The sequence below is a fragment of the Boleophthalmus pectinirostris genome, unplaced genomic scaffold, assembly GCF_026225935.1.
Source record: "Boleophthalmus pectinirostris isolate CB_2022bp ecotype Guang Dong unplaced genomic scaffold, ASM2622593v1 HiC_scaffold_12, whole genome shotgun sequence".
Classification (NCBI taxonomy): domain Eukaryota; kingdom Metazoa; phylum Chordata; class Actinopteri; order Gobiiformes; family Gobiidae; genus Boleophthalmus; species Boleophthalmus pectinirostris.
In genome coordinates, this window is record NW_026571018.1 from 25,639,148 (window position 1) to 25,661,484 (window position 22,337).

At 36.1% G+C, this 22,337-nt stretch overlaps 1 protein-coding gene across 1 annotated transcript in view; it reads right to left on the minus strand.

The window, feature by feature from the left end:
• The window catches only part of grik1a (glutamate receptor, ionotropic, kainate 1a), a 46,198-nt gene that overhangs the window by 16,678 nt on the left and 7,183 nt on the right, over positions 1 to 22,337 (minus strand). Inside the window, exons 2-8 of the mRNA XM_020923065.2 lie at positions 17,156 to 17,323; positions 13,415 to 13,672; positions 10,908 to 11,089; positions 10,570 to 10,623; positions 9,872 to 10,042; positions 8,800 to 8,943; positions 6,557 to 6,664 (exon numbers count right to left, since the gene is read on the minus strand). Coding sequence (XP_020778724.2) covers positions 6,557 to 6,664; positions 8,800 to 8,943; positions 9,872 to 10,042; positions 10,570 to 10,623; positions 10,908 to 11,089; positions 13,415 to 13,672; positions 17,156 to 17,323 — 1,085 coding nt within the window. The remainder of the gene's footprint in view (positions 1 to 6,556; positions 6,665 to 8,799; positions 8,944 to 9,871; positions 10,043 to 10,569; positions 10,624 to 10,907; positions 11,090 to 13,414; positions 13,673 to 17,155; positions 17,324 to 22,337) is intronic.

Genomic DNA, 22,337 nt, shown 5'->3' on the forward strand with positions numbered 1-22,337 from the left:
TTGCTGGAGTTTGCTCATTAACTGAATATGTGATCCGTTGTGCAATAAAGGTTAGATCAAGGAAGTTTTATATAATTAAAGAAAAACTCAATTTGAAGTTGAAAAATATGTTAAAGGTTCAGTATATATCGCTTTTCTGGTTGGGGTTTTGCCACCTGCTTGTCTATATGGAGATTTGTTTTGCTTAGCCTATAATCCTTCTCAGTATGGCATTAAATCTATGGAACATCTCAGGAAAAGCAATAACATCTCTATGGAGAAATAGTGCTCTTTTTATTCAAATAGTAAGCCACTGTTACACCCAAGTCATATTCTATGTATCTGAATATTTTGAGAAACGAAAGCTGTACACTCCCTGCCATTCACTCATAAAAAGGAATTCTAAAATTACATGTGACTGGGACATGGTATGATATTAAAAATTGGTGTAATGATGGCCAAAATAATTGCAATTATCAATTATATCACAATAATTCTTAAAGTTGCTGACAGTTATAAAAATATGAATAATTACAATTTTAGTATCATCATTAGGTTCCATATTTAAACAACTGTTTTTGTACTTTAAGAAAATTAAGGATAAGTACCTTTTTTCTGCCCATTCTGTTGACATTATGGCGATTATCACACATATATGAAATGAACAATTAGTGTCTACACTTTTTATCATGATAAATCTTATTGCTTATTGTCCCATTCTTAGATTGTAGCCATGACATCCTATAGCTTCATAAACTACTCAAGAATAGCCAAATGAAATAACCTGATTAATAGTAAGATTGATAGTAACACCATTTTTCCTCTCCTCTGCCTGCTGCCCATCACCATAGCGCCAGTAAACAATGAGGACAAGGATCACACAGGGTCGTGGGAGTAAATGGATCCAGCATGGTGTCTGTATTCTGTCGTTGCTCTTGTAATTGTGGATATATTCATGGGGCCAGGCGACATAATCCAGACAGTTATCAGATTAGGAGAGGCGGCTGGCAGCTGGATTTGACCCCTTCAGATCTCCTCAGACAGTGTTAAATCTGTGGATATCTACGAGCTCCTGACTGTTCAGATTAAGTGAATTAACTGTCAGTATTGATCTGCAAATAAATATTAGAATATTGGATTACCACAATAATTGTCCATTCTTGGAGTTTACTCTAAATTTCTCATAATGTAGTCTTGATCTTTATTGTTAATGGCAGAATTCATTTTAGAAAAAGTTGTAGCCACAAAATGTACTCAAGTGAGAGAACAATTACAGAAATAACTCAAGTAACAGTAAAATATTTGGGGAAACTACTAAGTATGAGTAACGATATGTGTAATTATCTAAATATAATGTCTAATTTGTGATTAAGACAATCTGACAAAACATTAAATAATGCAAAATAGTATGGTTCTAGAAAACTACTACAAGAAGTACAATTTAACTAGTGACAATTAAAAAAGTGACATTAAAAAAAAAAGTTAGTTAAGTAAAAGTAAGATAATATAAACTGTGTACAATCAAGCTCTGATTTAGTTCTTTCACAGTAATATATTTCTAATCTAAACAATAAATCAAACAAGTGCATACAAGGTTTGACAAGTATCACTTGTGTTTATTTCTATTTCAAAACTCTTGTAATGTTATTCATGGTCTTCGTCCACCTCTGCTATTTTTCATCAGTCATCTTACTTTAGAGGGAAATCTATTACTTATGCCTCTCCCGTGGCTGCTTTTGTGACCAGACCTCAAAAAGGACAAGCTGAATGTGGGACACATTATGTAAAATCAGTTTTAGTAAAATATAGCATGCTTTTAACTCCTCATTATGTTTATTTAATTGTAAAGAGCCATCAAAACAGACAAAATGTTTTCACTTCGAAGCAGACTAAAAGCACTCTATCTCCACTAAGAGTCCACTCCACACCAGACTCCATAAATCTGTCTTATCTCCAGCCTCGAGATTAGAACACACTCAGTGGGACTGGCTCTAATTAACTGTATTGTCCTCAATCGCAGATAAACGGTCACAAGGTGAAATCATTTTGGGAGGATGTGTGTTGTAGCAAAGTATTTTAGCATATAATCTGTTTACGATTTTTGATATTAGTGAACTATGTGATCAGAAAGTCACTGCAATAGGAAACTAAATGTGATTGTATTTCCCATTTAAAATTAAGAATACATACAGTACATTGGACATTATATCAAATATTTCTGGTATTCAAAATGGAGCTCAACAGTGACCAGCCACTTCAATGTATTTAAATTTCACATTGTCTTTTCAAAAGAAAATATAATTTTGTGAAAATGTTTCTTTTATTAACCAATGTCCAATTAACCAAAGTTTATTGGACTGAAAATAATGATATGGACACACAGACTGCATAAAAAATGGAGTAAGTGAGTGTGACGTCCCCCATAGCACCACTCAAATGAAACTCACAAGCATCAGAGACAGGGGCCACGATATTCCAATGTGGAGCCAGGGTCAGAAGGAGCCAGAAGAGCTGCATGCAAACTTCCTATTTGGAATGTGGCGACTAGCGCATTAGCTTTGTCCATTTATATCTACAGTCTCTGTCTGGACATTACTTGTCGCATAGCTGGTTATTCTCTGCCTCTGTTATGCCTTTAAACTCTTAATATTTAAAATATTATAAATGTCTATGGGTATAATGAACGGGAAATTCACTTCAGAAAACTTGGTGGGCTTCAGTGTGGGCTCAATTTAGCTCTACTTCCTGTCAGATATAAGGGTGAGTAATAACTCTATTACTCATAATGTTACTTATACATTTATCGCTAGTTTTCAGTCACAATTTTTTCCTGTAATGGAAACCATTTTGAGGACTTCTGACCCATGAATATTATTGAGAGAAATCCCCATTGCTTGTCTTGAAACTGTGATTATTTTGGAAACATACCACTGAAATATTTTCTTTTAGGAATTATATAAAACCTTTGCATAGCTCTGTTCATAATTTTATGTTTCATGCATTTTGAGGTGGGTCTATATTAAAAGCCTAAAAGTTAGTGCATTTCTGAATATACATATAATTTTATCGTCCATAACAGCGGGCCTCCAACAGCATAACCGTGCAATAAAAACTGTCAGTAAATCCCCCTGTGAGCTCAGAGTAAAATGTTATCGACAAATCCTGGAGCATGTCTTCCTCCCAATCCAAATCGCACTGGAAAACCATTACTGCGGAGAGGAAAGCATGTTACGCAAAGGCCATGAAAGCTGTAGGGAATAATAAACAGGGATTTTCAGAAAGTCAACAACTTTTAAGAGCGCACCTTCCTCTTAAGACATTTTTACTTTGTTTGGCCACCTCCTCCCACTCTACTTCAACTCACAAGAAGTAACTGCAACACAACAGGCTAATAATTAATTTTCATGACTTAAAACTTGAACAGTAAGCAGCTCTTATATGCAGGGTTAACTTTCACAGAAGGGATATTCTAATGGCAAAATTAACATAAAAATTACTGTATAAATGCAGGTTTTGTTACTTGACAGCTGCTGCCTTCAAATATACCGAGCACTGACAGCCCACACTGACTCCACCAAAAAAACACTGACAGCTCGACATCTGAATGCACTCTCAAAGAAATATCCAGGGCAATATAACAATGTAACAACGCAGCCTTATGTATTTTGTCTATATGTGAGGTTTTGGAGGGTTTGCCAGAATTGGAGAAGTTATTTTGGGACAAGCTCTACTTTAAATGCGTATGGTGAGAGTGGTTGGAAAGGCTGTCCTAGACAATGTGGCCTACATCTACAGTGGAGTGTGAAAATCCAAGGACAAGAGGCGCAGGAAGAACTGATTAAAAATGAAAAATTGAATGATATGAATGAATATGATGTTATGGGTACAAACAACAGACCTTCAAGTTTACAGGTTTACAGGCATAATTTATTTGTGCTGTTGACCTCTTGAGGTTGAATTTTCATCTCAAAGTCTCAAAGATGTACAAGCATCAGGTCTCTGCACTGGCTTCCTGTGGTTCAGAGAATAGACTTTAAAGCAGCTTTGCTTGTGTACAAGTCTCTCCATAGCCTAGCACCAAAGTACATCTCTGACATGTTAGTGCCATATGAAGCATCTCACACCTCAGGGACCGGCCTCCTGCTGGTGCCCAGAGTCAAGAGTAAACACAGAGAATCAGCCTTTCAGTTTTATGCAGCCAAAATCTAGAACAGTCTTCCTGTTCCTGTGCCTCTACTTTGACAATATTCAAATCTGTAAGTTTTTTTTTTCTGCACTCTTCTCTTATAATTTTTTTATTGGTTCACATTGTGATTTCTTATTCTGTAAAGCACTTTGAATTACTTTGTGTAAAACTGTGCTATACAAAAACATTTGCCTACCCAAATAATCTCTTATAATTATATCATCTTGAAATGTTATTAAAAGTGCAATATGTAGCAATTTCACAAGTTTGTCTACTTGGAGATGTTATCGCTTTGCATTTAACACTCCACAGGCTGGTAGTAAAGTTAGACAAAGAGAAAAACTGATGATGCCAGCAGGTCAAGTTTTGTATTTTAATCCATAAAAACTGACGGAATTGATTAATGTAAAATAAAACTGCCATACTGTAGAGTTCCCAGATAAAACAATAACGGCATTGACACAAACGGTTGGTACACCCCCACCAGAAGAGTTACATAATGCACCTTTGAAACAGCTACAACTCAAATATGTGCAATTAAGTTATCACTACCACTATCTATATTATATCTCGCCTATACACAGCGTAAAATAGGTGACTGATATGAGCTGTTTTGGGAAAATTAATTAAAAGCTATAAACAGAGGGCTAAAGGAATAGAAAATTTACTATGTGATACAATCTAAAATTAACATTCAGTCTACCGCATAAAGTCCAGGCCTAACTTTACATTCTTCAGCCACCTTCACTAAAAATTGTTACCTCTTCTGGTGTTGCCGAAGCAGTTTTGACAAGTGTCAGAGTTTTGCAAGGACCCAAAACAGGAATAACAACAACAACACAAAAAAAAAAAGAGGAATCTTAAAATGTCAACCACATGGCATTGGTGAACACAAACCCAGTGGAGGGGAACAGACTTGACAAGGCGAGGAGTGGAGAGGCGCTGGGCATGGAGAATAAAGAGAGCAGGAAGTGGGTTAACAACAAAAGGTCAGACTCAACATGAACAGCCACAAACCTTGATCCATCGTTTGGTAAGTCTACTCCGACCGTCACTAAAACCCTTAGAAAACATGCAGAAGCACATGAAGCAGAGACAGGATGCACATACAAATCATAATAAGTAGATGCATGGTGAGGGCAAGACACTGTGATACAGGATTTTAGCAATATTGAGATTTTGGTGTTTAGTGCATTTGAGATTTCACACTTGATTTGCCCAACTTAAACTTCAAGGTCCTATATTATGTGAAATTGACTCAGGTGAACTTTAAACCATGTTATAATGTTATTATCACATCAAAAACATACCTGGAGTTGTGTTTTGCTTCATTCACACGTTTAAGTAACCCTTTATTATTACTCTATCTACATCTCCAACGTTCAAAAATTCTTTGTTCCACCTTATGATGTCACGAAGCAGTAATTTTCAAGTTAAAAGCTCCTTTTACTTTTTATTCAGTAGAGATGGGCAGTTCCAGGACTGAATTTATCCAATTGATTCTAGTAAAAGTGTATAGAGTTTAAAAACACAGTAGAGCACTTCCTGTATTACCACATGACATCAGTTTGAGAGAAGAGCTCAGCCTAAATATGCAGGATTTGTGTGTTAAACATGTGTGAATGAAACAAAACACAACTGCAGGCATGTTTTTGATGAGGAATCATACAATAGATCAGAAAATAGCATAGCAGCAGTAGTGATATGTGCCCTTTAAAGGTGTTGCATCTGATGTTGAACCATGAGTGAAGAACGTGTTTTAGTTTGAACTGTTAACCCCGTCCATTTAGTCCCTTCTCTCACGCTTATGTTGATGACAGCAAAACAACAACATGGGATAGTCAAGGGCAGTTGTTCCCATATGGTTATCTTCCAGCAACGTCCCTGATTAGACAAGGCGTAGTGTCCCTGGTTGTCACTTTTTTATGGTTCTCAAAATAAAAAAAAGCTATTTCGGAGAAAAGCTGTTTTTTACATTACACTGTATGATCCAAAGGCATTTACTGGAAGTAGAGGAAGAGAATGTCAGGCAGGCTATAACTCAGCCTAAATGTGCAGGGTTTGTGTGTTAAACATGTGTGAATGAAACAAAACACAAGTCCAGGTCTGTTTGTGATGAGGAAACAACATTATAACATAGACCAGAAAACAGCATAATATGGGTCTTTTAACATTACACAGACAGAAAACGTATTCTAATGTTTTTCAATAACTGTATTAACTATATCTCCATGGATTTCACCCTTTTTCTTGCAGTGTCTTGCCTTAAAAAACAAAACAGAAGGATGAAAAACTGAATCCTGGCAGTCCTTCTTTTTGAGCAGAAACTTAATGAACTAAATCAGGTGGCATAGAGGCAGCTCGAGCACACTGTAATTGGCCACTACTCACCCTGGCAGTGCCGTCCTCTTTCAGGCTGATGATGTCCAAATCAAAGTCCCTCCTCAGGCCATCTGTCTTATTAAGAACAATGTGTCCCGTCAGGCCATCCCACTGCGCCTTTGCCCCACACACACAAACACAAGAAGAGACACAAGTGAGAAATTGAGCAGTGAGTGTGCCCGGGATTAGTGAAGATCCGGAGCAGATTTGGAGGAGGAAAAGGTGAAGAGGAGCTGAGCAAACAACAAGTGTCTAGTTAAGACTGTTGAATTATTGATTTGAGGAGTGTGAGCACAGAAATGTCAACAACATAAAAATGCTTTCAAAGGTGTGCGCATCCAGCATCAGTAATCAGATCAAAACTTGGCTCTGTACTATTTTGTAATATTTTCGTTTCTTATGTTACATTTGTTACATAAAGTCTTGATTAGCATGTTGATTTATTCCACATTTTCATCTTTAAATGTATACTAAGCTATTTTTCTGGTCAAGTACAGCTTTTAATGCAAAACAAAAATACAGTCACACATGCATTCTTACAATCAATTTACTGGAAATAGATTAGATTAAAGTCATACTCTGAAACATTCCAGACAAAAGCAGGTGTCGGACCCTCTGCTAAAGTTACAGAGAGCACCTTTCAAGTTTTTTGTCCATTACATGGGCCTGAGAGGGACTCTGCCCAAGTCTAGATATTGACCAAGCTATGAACTACAAAATGGCAGTCATTCACTTTCATTCACTCAGGGCAATCGAGATGCATATTGTACACATATAATCTAAACAGAAGTACAACTGTAGATAATGCAGTGCTACCAGAGTAATTGGTGTTCAAAGCTGTAATGTTTTATATATAAAACTTGGCACAAGAATACTCTTGTGTAACTTGAAATTAATGAAAAACTAGGACTAGCATAATCTAAAATTCCCATTGATTCAGAGTTGTATTGTATAATTCAAGTTCTGTCAGAACTAACAGAAATATTTAAAGAATTTTATTTATTAACAAAACTATTCTTTTGTATGGTCAGTCATGTCAAAACTGCAGGGTTTGGAAAGCAATTATTATTCTTATGGTATAATGGAAGGTAGGGCATCTGGCTTGTACAGACCGTATTGTTTGAGGTTACTTCACTATATTTAATAGTGTCATAATTGGAGGCAGTTGATACTAAGCTTTAGATCTGTCAACCTTTGATATCTACTAATGTCTTGCACTTATATAGGCCCACAGGAAAATCAATAAAAAGTACACCTGTAGTGCCGCAAATGTTACACCACAACATCTCTATACAAAGAAACAAAAAACATATATATTTTCTTTATCTAGAGCTGGCTGAACCCAAACACTCAGGTTAAAGAACGCAGGAATTAATTTCAAACTTCCAATTGAAATCTGTCAACACTTTTTTTAATTGAGAGCTGGATGAGATATATTACAGCTCCTTGCAATCAAAAAGGCTCTTATGGAGTGATGAATGAACAGGAAGACAGATGCTTCAAAAAGGGGCAGGGACGAACAAAAGCACCTCTGAAGAGAAATTCAGAATGGGAGGGGCCAGAAACAGATATATGTGAGTGAGGAAAGTGAGTGATAATGTGCGCGCCGTGGCAGGCATCGGTCCTCGGCTGGATTTAAGACTTAAGAGATCAAAACACTCATGCATCAAAGAGCTCATTTCTGTCTGTGGGCTGCCGCTGTGCCAGGCGGACGGGCACAGCTTCGCTTTAAGCAGATAAATATGCCATATAAGAGCTGAAGTACTACTGCAAAAACAAGAAGTTTGGGCAAACTTGGAGGATTGGTGTCAAAGAGGGGTAAGAGGAGTAAGGCTGGAAGTGCAGGGCTGTGCTTTTCTGATATGGTCAGATTGGAATAAAATATAGAATTCAAGAAAGTTCAGAAATGGCAGAGATATTTTAGATTTAGGTTGAATTAAAAAAAAATCCTTGGCTGATGTGTGGAACATGGGGCTATTTATACAGGATATGAAATTATTTATTTGGATGTGAACAAAAAAACATCACTTACTTTAGGCAATTCAGTGATTCATGACATTTCCACATTAAACCACTAAAACAAAATATGACAAAAAATGTAAAAAAAAAAAATCAGCTAAGCTTTCTTACCAGTGTTGTGAAAACGTATTGCTAAGAAGCTTGTAGTTTGCATAAATAAAGCCCACACAGTGTCATCATGAAGACGGAGCATTGGACAGTTAGAGAAGCTTAATATCACACTGTGGACTGACCTCTTTGAACAGGTTCATGAAGCGTGGGCCAAACCTCCAGGGCTTGTGGCGGTGACACTGTAAAGAGCTGACCGTCATCTGAGTGGCCCTCTGAGATGCCACGGCAACCATGTGTACAGCATCATACATGAGCGCCGCGTCAGTCTGTGAGAGGAGGATACATATTACCTGTTAAATTCATCTCAAATCAAAATCACAATTTGAGAAGATGCAAATTAGAAAATTGAAAAGCCTGCATATATTTAAAAATGCAACATCTACTGTAAACAATTACAAAATATCATATTCATATTCAGTCCAAGGATAACTTAATAATATTGTGGCAACAATGGTCATACACCATGGCAACTACCTAGTGCATGCAGGTGCCATTTTCACACTTACAGAGACAGCAAGTACTATTGCAATTTTCAATCATTTTAATTAACTTTGTTCCCTGACATTTTAGTGATTGTCATTTATCTAATGTTCAATCTCACTAATGCAAATCAATAACAAAGGCTATTTGTCTGTTTTGGTAACAATCAAATAGTCTGCTTGTTTATGACATTCTCTGACTTCAGAACTTCAAAAAGGTCATCTAGACAATGAATTTGAGAAAAAAAAAAATAATAATAATAAAGATTGTGCAGATAACTACCTTTTTTGCATTCATCTCAATTTCTAACTTTTACTGCACAAACCTTTTTGACATTGTTTTTAGGCTGTTTACAATTAGAAACAGTCTTTTCTTATTGTCAATGGCTGTTGTAATCACCACAACAGCAATTCATTCTACTGTTCTATTCCGTCTCTCTAGGTTTTACAGTCAGGACAATAACAAGCATAACAGATGGTAACTTATAAAGCCTGGGAAACGATGAAGAGGGAAATGAAGTCTGGATGAAGCCATTGCAAAACCTGCCTGGCTAACAAGGTAAAACAAATATCACGGTGGATTAAAGTTTCCATTTTTTATCACAGTGAAATACCTCTCCTAGAAGGATTTACAGAGCAGCAGATGTCTGCCGTTTACAAGACAGCATGAGAGCAAGACGCAGAATACAAATGGGCTATAAAGAGGACTACATACCGTCATGATCCCGTCCATCAGGCTGCTGTCCTGTTTGGGGCCCTGCAGACGCTCCATAGCCCACTTGTCCATGGTAGAGGTCACCCAGGGGTCATCGATGTTCAACAGCCTGAAGCCTGTCATGTTGACCCCACTGTAGCGGTATGGCTCCAAGTCCAAGGCAAACAGGTCCTGTGGGGAGATAACGAGATCATTTTGATAGGATACCTCAGGAGTGTTATAAATGGCTAAATATGATTACAATTATTACTGTTAAATTTTAATTGTCGTTGTGCAGTGTTAAAAAATATGAGGTATGAGAATTTAGGTGTCACTGATATCAGAAGATTTAATTTGACTCTTCTGAATTGTGTGATAAATCCACTGCCTTAGAGCAATGGTTCTCAAAATTTTCTTCTAAGTACCACCAGATCTCAACCAGGTCTATAACAGTACTATTCCAGACCAAATCACCTATTAAAATAAAACAAAAAAAAATGCTACAGTAGTACTAACCAAGGTATAACCTAAAGGAGGACAAGAATGTAGATAAAATTGCCTCTAAATTAGCACAAAAAATGCCGAACACTGAAGCCCCACATGAAGCCTGTGTATCAGCAGTAGAAATTCTACAGGTGGTACATAACATACTACATAACACACGCATGTAACAATCCAAGTATCTCTGCTTTATACAGAAGAAAGAAGAAAGTACTTACCAAAGTGGTGAAGAAGAAATGGTAGTATTCAGTCATCATTCCCATAGACGAGAGCTGAAAAATGAAAAGTTGGATGTGATTATCAAAAATGACACAGGGCTAATTCAGATTTTACACATAGAAAAACTGTCAGATCCAATACCCTGACTGCAAATGCTTATTCTGTTTCAAGGTTGCCATTTCCATTAAATCCAGAAATCCAATAGAAAGAAATTACATAGAAAAATGATTAAAACAGCAGCACTTTAAATAAAAAAACCTCTAGCAAACATGGTGAATTGGATTTTTGGAGTTGGATGATTAAAAATGTGTACTTATTGTAATGTCAAATGTCTCGCCTGTTTGAGCAGCTCTGAGGCCATACGATAGGTGCAGTCAAAGATGATAAAAAACTCTTTGTCTTTCTTCAATTCTTTGAGCAGTGGCCGCGCATCCTGGTTTCCGGGGGTCAGCTGACGGATTTTCACTTTGAGGTTGAACTTCGCTGGAGCCTTGATCAACTCCTGCATTCGCATTAGACCTAAAATTTAAACAGAAATACATACACAATATATATAACAAAAACAAGTATACAAGAAATGTAACTAGATGGATTCATAGTAACTTACTAATGTTAAAGTTTCAGTGTTCCAAAAGTGTGTATTTTTATCTCACAATAATGCTATGTGTTTCAGTTCAAAGCATTTTTGCTCTTTAGTTGTATCAAAATTGGGTAACTATTCACTTCACACCACAGTAACACATGGAAATAGGATGAAAACTGCATTGTAGGAAAATACAAACCATGTTAACTGGGTTAAAACTGATTATACAAACATGAAATAAAATAATACAAGTTCTTTCCTATCCTCATGCAGGTTTTCTGTTTTAAAGTTCTACAATTTGCAGTGGAATTAGCTTTCAGACAGAACTGACTGAAATTGTCTGTAGATCTTAATAATTTTGCAAGAAATTTGAAATAGCACATTTTAGAAAATCAAGTGTGTCAAAATCTGTCACGTAAATTTGTACTGTACTGTATTCACAGTAAAAAACTGCATATAATGATCTTTAATATGTGCATGTCTTGGAAATAGTGGTATATTATTGTATTTTACTGCTAATGTTAATGATGAACTAAATTAGTCTTATAATGTAATTATAATGAAATCTGTATTTTTAATGTGTGTTCACCTGCCAGGAGACTGCAGATGGAAAGTAGCAGAAAGTAGCTAAATCTGGTACAAATCATCTTTTCTTCTGTAAGATTAATGAAATGAAACAGAAATGTATTCAATTGCAGGTGGCTTTATAGCTCAAAAACACCTAAAAACTAAAACAAAACAAAACAAAATCACAAAAAAACTGTCATTCTGACTGTGAGCGGGGTTACCTCTCCACAGATCTGATCTGTAACTTGGTCTGGTCTGGTCTCCATGTAGATAAAATGGTTTAATGCCATACTATGAAACATTTCAGACAAAGCAATTACATCTCCACAGAGAAAAGCGTGTGATGGGCCCCTCCACCAGAAAGGTTACACCATGTATCTTTAAGTTAAAATTTTTAGCATCATCTTTTTAGTCTGTTCTCTCACTCTAATGTTGCACCAGGACAGAGAAACAAGTCTGGGACAGTCTCAGGCAGTTTGCTAACTCATCCAATAAAGCCTCCACTAAAATGCATTGTTGATAGTCTTGTCCTTTAAAGTGATATGTTTTACAACCATATCGCCTATGGCAAACAGCCTTTCAAAGCATTCTTATAGAGCGCCTCCCTGTCTACATGGCATTTGGAGGAAATAAAGTTATGAAAAAATAAAAGGTGAAAAATCTATAATCTGTGGCATTTGAGCGCTGGCGTGGGATATAGTTGTGTGATATGGTTTGGGCCTTGGTGAGTGGAGCTGTGAGGAGTCTGCTGCTGCCCTGTCGGAGATTGGGTTCACAGTTTCATAAAGGTGGACTCCATTAGACACTGTTGTGCGAGCGATAGTGACATATACTCTGTGTTTTCAGGTCAGTAAACCTGTGAAGAATATTTTTTCTACATTCCACATATTAATTCTTTTATGATCAGAAATGATTAATGTAGTTACAAAAACTAGCCACTAAAAATATGTTAATTTTGTTCAAAAATTGTAAAAATGTTAAAGGTCAGTTTGAAAGTGCATATTTCAATCAATATAACAAAGCACTGAAACCACAGTCATTTGGCAGTGCAATAGAATTTAATTAGAAAATAATAAAAGTAGCCCTCTGGCCTAGATGCAATTAAGAAAATGTTGAAACCAAAGCTGTCAAATAATAAGGTATTTTATGACTTAGCCCTCTAGCTATAAAGCATATTAAACAAACAATGGTGATAAAGATTCATTAAGTTCACTGCAAGACAATAAAAAGCAAAGCAAGAATATAGGGTCTTTTTAGGACTTTAATTTGAAGCTTTTAATGCCTTTTACTATCATTACTCCCACAGCATTATGGTGCATAATGTAGCTGAACTAAGGATGCGTTCCTACTTTTCTTCGTTTATGTCCACTTAAGTCGTGACTAAGACTTGGTTCAGTCATGTAGTAGTCCAGCTTTAGTCCTTAAAATAGACTGAGAACAAATTTTAAACTAATGCACGAAAATGTATGTGACTGTGTATTAATGTGTATATTTATACAGTATTTAGGATGCTTGTGTCAAGTCAATACTAAGCCTGTGAAAATGCAAATTCATTCTTGCTAAAATGTTAAAACAAAAATGCTTGACATATTTTAATATGAATAAATTTCATTTTAGAATTGAGTACTCCACAGAATGCAGAATGTACTGAATATAAGCTGAGATTTGGAGACAGTAACATAAAAGATGCGTACCTGTGCTGTCCTCGTAGACCACAGTGAGTTTCCTCCATTTGAAGAAGGTGACCACATCCAGGATTGCCCGGGCGATAGCAGTGTACTCAGGGTACAGGTTTATGAAGAAGGTGTCTTTATTGTCCACAGAGGGGTGTTTCCAGCGTGTCTGGATGTGGGGCACCTCTAGAGCATTACAGATGGACTGAACAGCACTGACCGAGGAGCTGTGTGAAGGACCAAAAACTGCCACCACCCCGAGAGCCAACTGGTCACACACTAAAACAAGAGGAAAACAAAAGTCAGACATTTTGTGAAGGTTTCAGTTTTCTGTCTCTTTCTGAAATTTACTGGCATTCAGATATAGCTGCTGTACTATAAAGAAAAATGTAATTGCACTTTAATAAATAATTAAATTCATGATCATTTGAAACAATTTAAGTTACTGTCATAAATGTGTGAACGTATTATTAGTATTAGTGATGTTGGAACCACTATACCAGTACAAGTGACAGTGACAGTAGCTCAGTTGGTGAGTGTCTGTTCACTGATCCGAAGGTTGGTGGTCCGAAACCCGCACTCAACATAAACATCATTGGTTGAGCAGTCAGATCCAATGACCCACAGGTTGGTAGTGCGATTCCAGCTCCCACACATAAATGCTGTTGTTATGTCCTTGGGCAAGACACTTAACCAATTTTGCCCCCTAGTGTCTGCTGTCTGTGTACACTGGTGTATGAATGCGGGTGTGTGTGTGTGTGTGTGTGTGTGTGTGTGTGAATGGGTGAGTGGTTCCTTGTTGTAAAGGGCTTTATGAGTACCTTGAAAGTGGAAAAGAACTATATAAAAATGTGACAATTTAACAGTTACTTTATAACTTAACTAAACCTTAATCAGCCTTAGTAACGGATGAACAAAGACATGAAATTAACACATAGTTTATTAAGGATGACTCAAGCTTAGTAAACTCTTACTGTAACTAATACCCTAACTCCTAACCCATTAAAAATGTAGTTATTATGAAGTGCTACCATGATGTTTTATGATTCTTGTTAAAAATGATTGCACATTATAAATGATGTGTAGTTTAGCTCCAGGTTTTAATGGTTAGAACAAGCCCATATAATTCAGAAACAGAAATAAATTAATGATGATTGATGAATTTGTTTTCTTATATGAATTTTGTAATTGATTAATTGCACATACATTATAGAATTAATGAATTGCCTATACATTATAGAAAGAAAAAGTTATATGAACCATTGGATACAGTAGAAATGCTAACCATTACTGCAATTCACTAAAATGATGGATTCAACCAGGCACAGGCAGATGTTGATTTATTAGCTCTGTAATACTTATCATCGTCAACTTTAAATACATAATTTATGACGTGCAAAGCTAATGGAAAAGAACTGGATAAATATGGAGGGTAAGCACTTCTTCACTCAAGAGTCAAGATGCTATCAATCCGATCTAGCCAGTCTTGAGCCTGACAGTGCCTCATTATACTGAATATTAGCCGTTGTCATATGAAGACAAAATATCTCCTATTATCTCTGGTGTGTGAAATACAAGCTTTAAATAATAATTTGTGATTTTAATAGAAACTGAAATTTGTGCAAAATGCTGCAGTGCTCTTGCAAAGAATAAGTTCTGGTTTGGTCGGTTTCGTCAAGCAAAACTTTTAAATAATACTACAAGATAAAGTGTCTGTCTAAGTTCTTTTTGTATCATTTAAGCATTTCTAATACTAAACTTAAGATATATTTTAGTTCAGAGGTAAATTATCAGCCTAAATGTGCAGGGTTTACGTGTTAAACATGTGTGAATGAAACAAAACACAACTCCAGGTATGTTTGTGATGAGGAAATTATAGATAAGTAAAAGCATAATATAGGCCATTAAAGCCACAACACAATTCCATGCAAATGTTACTAAGATTTAGTTATCTATGTATCAAATAAAAAAACTTTTAACTTTTTTTGCCTGACTAATTTTGATTGTTGTTGTAGCATTTGTACTTGTCAATACATGTTTAATTCTTTCATCCATTCAGTTGTGTTTGTAATTGTTAATGTCCTTTAGTGAAATTAAACTAAAATTACAACAAATTTCCCTTTGTTCCTACCACTTATTACTGTCACTGTTATTTTTTCTCTTTTCAAACAACCACTTATTGTGCTGTTAAGAGTTAGATGCTTTCTCTTTTCTCCATCATTCTGCCATTTCAGTCATGTGCACCCTTATCTCACCAGCCAGAACCACACGCTTTGACAAAACTTTACAAAGACGAGAAAATCTGTTGTATCTCCACGATTTCACAGGGTGTCATTGACAGGCGTATTAACTGATCAGAGAGATGCATGCTCATTATGTGTCAAAAACAAACATTGTGGTTTAAACGTAAGAAAGGTAAGAAGTTATATTTTGTTCTGTCTAGTTCCATAGAAGGGACTGGCTGGTCAGGCAGTGTGCAACCCTCTTCCTCTAATAGCTCCACCGCAGCAGCAGAGGCATCAGCCACCTCAGCCACTTCAGCATGTCCATGTTCTCCTCTTCACCACCAGTAGTGCTTAGGCCCGCAGGGGAAATAATTTACCGGTATTCACAATCTCACTTTAATTAGTTTAATCTATTATTGATTAGTTTCTACCTGGATAATCACTTATTTCTCTTCTATTTCCATTCTGTTTTACTGTACAGTCTGAAATATTCCACTAATAGCAAAGCCCTCTTATATAGTAGATGAGATTACTATTTTCTTTCTTCTCTTTTCTTTTCTTTCTTTTTGTTTTCTTCTTAGAAATAAGGAAGATTCTAGTAAAAGCAAAAACATTTCCATAAGGGATCAACTGATATATTTTTGTCATGGCCGATGACGATAAAATCTGCAAATATTTTTGGGCTGATATGTTGGGCAGATTTAGATTTTTCACAAATTAATTTAAATTTACTATAAATTCCCCTCAAGCTCTTTTTTACCACAAATATATCTACCACCTATTAGGGAGCTGTGTAGTCATGTTTTGTGCAGCTATCTCTTCATATTCAGTCTATCTCTAATTTCCATGAAAAAAAAAAGCAAGTGAAAAGCTGCATAGAGCCCATTTAAATGGTGCTGTCATTATAATTTCTCTAGCCTACAGATTATTCTGTTTTTTTGTTTTTTTAGTTTACGGCATCTTTCACAATGCATCAAAACAATGCAACTCCTCGTGTAATATAGCTATTATTTGAAATCTGTTTTACTTCACTTTCCTTTAATAATTCATCTTGTTCTGTTTTGCCTTCTCTGCCTGTACGATCTATTGCAGTGCAGTTTACGGGTGAGTAGCTTGACATTTTGCGGTGCCATCTTTACGAACATTGGGTTTTCTGAGCTCCAATTATGTTGCCAGTCCCAGTTCAGGGGCAGCCAGGCAGAACCGAATCATGAGACTAACCGTGCCATGTGTATCAGTCTTCACCCCAAAGCTCCGTGGAGAGAGGCCATGTTTTTCTTGGAAAGTACAAATGTTGATACACAAGTAGTACTGGTGTATTTAGTAGCAGTAATAGAAGTAGTATTGATAAAAGTAGTATTAGTGTGTACTTCAAACAACAACAAAATCACCCCAAACTATAACCTACAAAGGCTACATTAGTTATCCAAGTAATAGTAGCAGAAGTAGTAGTAGTAGTAGTGGAGCCTAGTAAAAGCAGTATATAGACAACCAAATCCTATGTATTTTTCTGAATAAATCCTTGTTTCTCACTCACCTCTCCTGGATGCCTCAAAGCCATCAAACACGTTGATCCTCTGTATGTCGTAGGTCAGGGTGGTGTTGGGCATCAGAGTCTTGTTGCGGTTGATGTTGTTCACTGCAAACTTAAAGGCCAGCTCGTCCATACTCACCAGCTCACTCTCCCTGGTCTCAAAGATCCCACCTACAAAAGTAAACAGAAAATAACTTTTACAATTTGAGTTTAAAATCCACCTGAATACAAGACTAAAAGACTCTTTACAATCATCTAATTCTGCTTCTGGTAGGTCGACTATCTGGTCGATCTGTTTTTAAGGCAATTATGTCTTGTCTCGTTCTTGTTTACTTCACAAAAACTTAGTAGCTCCAGATTATTTTCTTTTATATGGGTCATGATTACAAGGCATGCTCCTGTTTTCAAAGCAACAGTTGAAAGCTCCAGGGAAAGTGTGATAGTCCAATACACAAACTAAAATTATAGAACACTTTAAGTTCTAAGTATTCTCTGTGGGCCTTAGTGGCCCTTTGAAGGCTGAACAGAACATTATGCCCTATGGAAAAAAAAGAAAACATTTTGGAGAGCACAATAGTAAAGGAATGTGTTAAAACATTTTGGACCTGGCTCAGATTCTGTTCTTAAAGCAATAAGCCACCTCATATTTAACTTTCTTTATTAACTCCATGTGGCTGCTGGCTGGCTCTATCAGTGGTAGAAAATATTTCAAAGGTCTAAAGTTATATTTAAACCAACATAAACATTGCTCTGTTCAATAAAATATGGTTTCATTTTGATTTAATTTCTTCTTTGCATATATTTGACAATAGAAAGTCAATATGTTGGAGGCAGGCTGCAGCTGCACTGTGTCCTGAACACTTTGCCCCTGTTTTTTCTGTATTATTTCCTCAATAACAGGAGAGCACAGAGAGCAACAGGCCTGAGGTGAACAGCTCCAGCCATTCACTCCATACTGTCATTAGTGCTTTTACAGGACACAGGGAGCACTTTGAGGGGCCCGAGCTCACTGTAGTGAACTGATAGCATTTTAAAATGACTGACATAGGTGACATTTTTAAAAGCAGTGGAAAAGGTAAAAGTTTTGAATTCCATCAAGAAAAAAAATAACATATGTGCCAACCAATTTGTACTGCTCTCTGACGAAAATTGTGTTTCATTACGGCATGATACTTTGAATAATTCTGCACTGCATGGATGTAGTATTTAAGTATTTACAGATTTGAACTGCATATCCAGAAATAATAAAGGTGTAGTGTAGGACTGCACAATTAATAAAATCAGAAACGCAATTTGAGTGGATGGAGGTAGCAAATCGGAAAAGCAGTAATTTTTGAAGTACCACAACTTCCCCATACGCATCCAAATATCCTTTCTCCTTTTACTTAAAGAAGACAGGATATTTGGTTGTAGTAGATCTGTACTGTAAATCTGTACAAACATTAAATATCATTCTTGCATTAGAAAGTAAGTTAATATATTAGTCTTTTTGTCAATTCTTCTGGATGTGTTTAAAATGGGAACTTTGAACAGAATCCCATTATTAAAACATAAATCGCAAATAATTTCTATGGTTGTCAGAAAACTGCAATTAGATATTTTTCGTTCAGCCCTAGTCAAGCGTTATTCAGTGACACATTTTAGAATGATCTAAAAGACAAACTGTGCCAATTCTATAAAAAGAAGTCCTTACGATAATATTTCATATTACATACTGTAAAAATATTTGCCGGTGTAGCCTAACAAAACCTACTTAAAAATAAAAAAAATAAAAAAACATGATTCACTGTGTAACAAACAAACCAGACAAAAGATCTTGAAGGAGGAAAGCCAAAAGGAAGTTGCTTTGAATAGCCAATAAAGTGAGTAGTGGTGGCAGTAAAGTGGATTGGTTTATAATTGGTTGCTTTAAAAATGCCATAGTCATAATCGTCACAAGAAAGCATCTCATTTATTGTCCTGTGGAAGCACACGCTGACCCAGGGCCAAAGAGCACAAGAAGAAACAATAGATGAGGTTTTGGAAAATGCTCTGAAAGTATAATCACCAGCCTGTCATCCTCCTTAGCGCATGTGAGGTACAGAGGCAGGCCAAGTGGACAAAGTGCATCCGAGACAGCAGCCAGGAGAAAATGGCAGGAAATAAAACAACATTAAAAGCTTTTGTGCTGGTTCAAAACATTGTATTTGAGCCAGTCAATCAGATAGATGAGAGAAAAGTAAAATAATTGTGGCTTTTAGACTAGCAATTTTCAGTGATTTCCTGTTTGCAAGTTTTATAAACCCTTGTTGTTTTTATGTTGTAATGCTGTCAGTCAATACATCTGAATTTAGTTGATGACATATTTTAACCTGCAGGTATTACAAGTAAAAGTCAAATCTTTGCAAAGTATTGACAAAACGTTTAGGTTTGACTGACTATATAGGTGTGCTATGTCTCAATGGAGATGGTATGCCTTAAACATATTTATCTTCCATTATTCAATTACAGGTGATTATATTGTAAATGCACCTAACTTTTAATTTAGCCTGGTGGCATCACTTACTTGCCTCAATGATAGATAAGTTTAATGCCACACTGTGGGAAGTTCCATGCAAAGCAATAATATCTCCATGGAGACAAGCAATTGGTGAACGTTCTGCCAGAAAAGTTACACAGACTAAGTTAATGATACTTATCTAATCCACAACAAAAATCCTTTTGTTTACAATCTTTAATTAGTACAGTGCACTTCAGTTGTTCTTACAGCAGCCATGCATTTAATGCCACATTGCTTGGTAAAGAATGAATTTTTTTGCAGGGCTCCTCTCTGCTCCTCGTCAAATGAATTAATGCACCTAGAAGCTCTAAAAGCATCCATTCGCTTCACAAATAATGGGGAATAATTTACCGCCACAATTCATTTCCATCTGGCTGAGGAGACAGTGCAAATGTGTTTTACAAGTTTCAGGAGACCAACTTTAGATTTCTTATACCGTGCATTTGGGATGTGCAATAGCTGAATATAACCCATGTGAGTACAGCAAGATGTGATTTTACATATAATTATTGTTCACTGCTAAGAAAAATATACAGCATTTTCAGTCCAAGCGCCAAGAAAGGTCTGTTCCCTGTTTCCTAAAAGGTTTTTTTGACTTGCAAATCCAATAATAACATGAGCTAACCTACTATTTGCATATAAATGATGAAGGGTAGGCTTGTGCATGTGAGAAATACTGATACAGGCTGTAATTTGTTGTCCCAATCATTCACAATCACATTACATTAGCTCCTAGTGTGAGTTACGATTTAGCCACAACTCACCAGTGCCCATTAGCAGGATGTATTGGATATTAATGTGCTAACATGTGCCAGTGGACATTGCTCATTACATACTAAAAACACTAGAAATATATGCAGTTTTAAAAAAGCATAGAAATTTAGATTTTCCTCTAGTGGGATGCTTGGTCTTATTTTTCATTATTATAAATGGACAACAATGATTTGATGAAGCCCTGCTCTCTCCCATGGCATTAACATTAGAATGAAATATAGAATATGCTACGGTTAAGTTTGGAACAGGGTGTTGGTAACGTTCATGTATATTTTTAAACACATTTAAAAATATAAAGTAAAAGGAAAGTAAAGTGTCCTCCATGTATAAGAAAAAAAAAATATATATAAAGTAGGTAAAGTACAAGAAGAATGTCTATAAATCAAAATATTCAATATAACTATTATACATAACAATTTTACCATTTCAGCCATCACTTTCGCAACTAACCTGATCTGATTTCACTGAGTATTGGGCTTTTTCCTCACTATTTGTCACTACTGTAAATACATTTATTCATAACCAAATTTAGCTACCCAGAAAATGTGCCAATTAGTATTCTTCAGTCGTCCTGTTTGTCATCAGATTTGCAATTACATTTAAATTACATATAATTTCACCATATTAGTATTCAAGACTCAATATGTCATTGATATCACATCAAAACTTGATCTCACATCACACTGAGATAATGAGCTAACACATATAATTACTAAATGGCAATGGAAACTATTTTGTTGTAGTTAGCTCCTTGTTTGTTTGTTTTTTTCCCCTTATTTTATATTAGAGTAAATGTAAAAATAGATGTCTGTAATGGGCAGATTGACTTCACATTGTTTGAGCAAGATATGCAAAAAAAAATGATGTCTCTATCCCATCTGCATAAGATCCTTGAAGTGGACAAATGAAATACTTTGCTGAGGTGAAAGAAACAACTGGAGGTAACACTGTGGTGCACTTACGGGGTTGGATAGCTGTGAACACATTTGCAAGTGTAAAAAGTCCATAGTGTCAAAGTAAATGATAGATATTTTGTGCTCCCTGTTATTCCTGGCTCTGAATAGGCCCATTTTAAACCAAGGTGAGCCAAAAAATGTGAAGAAAAAGAAAAGAATGCCCACAATAGCTGGACAAGGACAAGCAAAGGACAGGGATATCTACAAGCTACACTCAAAAAATGCTCTAAAAGTGATTGAGAGTGAGACCTACATTTTCCAGTGCCAGAAGTAATGCGTGTTAACTTAAATTACATATGTTTGTGAGAATGACTTTGAACAGGTGAACAAGACGCGGGGAGTACATCCCTGTGGATAAATCCATTCCCCATCCAACTATTTCTAGGTCAAAGTTTTGGTAAATTTTATATTTAGAGGCAGTGATTTCCAATTGTGGTCCAATTAAGATTTAGAACAGAACTAAAATGCTTAGTAAACTAATGAGCAGAAATATCATTTCCATTTCAACATTTGTTGGCCTTTAACACAGTATATTTCAATTGAAGAAAAGGGGTAATTACACTGGTGAGGCTGATGTGTCAGAGGTCCGGGCCTGAGATCCACTAAAACGGGCAAACTTCCATTTGATCACTTTTCTGTAGTTTTAGGGGTTAATTTTTGAGGCAGTCAATTTAAATCTCATTTTATCTAAGCTTTCTCTTAGCTTGGAAAATAAACTGGTTGTTTAAATAGTACATCCTGTCTTGATGCATGTTTTGGCAAATGGTTAGATTTCGTTTTGGTGAAGGGTCAGCTACCTGCTTGTCTCCATGAGACGTTATTGCTTGGCCTTGATTGCTTTACAATATGGAGGTAAACTAATCTGTAACCTGTAATCATAGGCCAGATTACAGGTCAAATCTCAGTCAGAATGAAT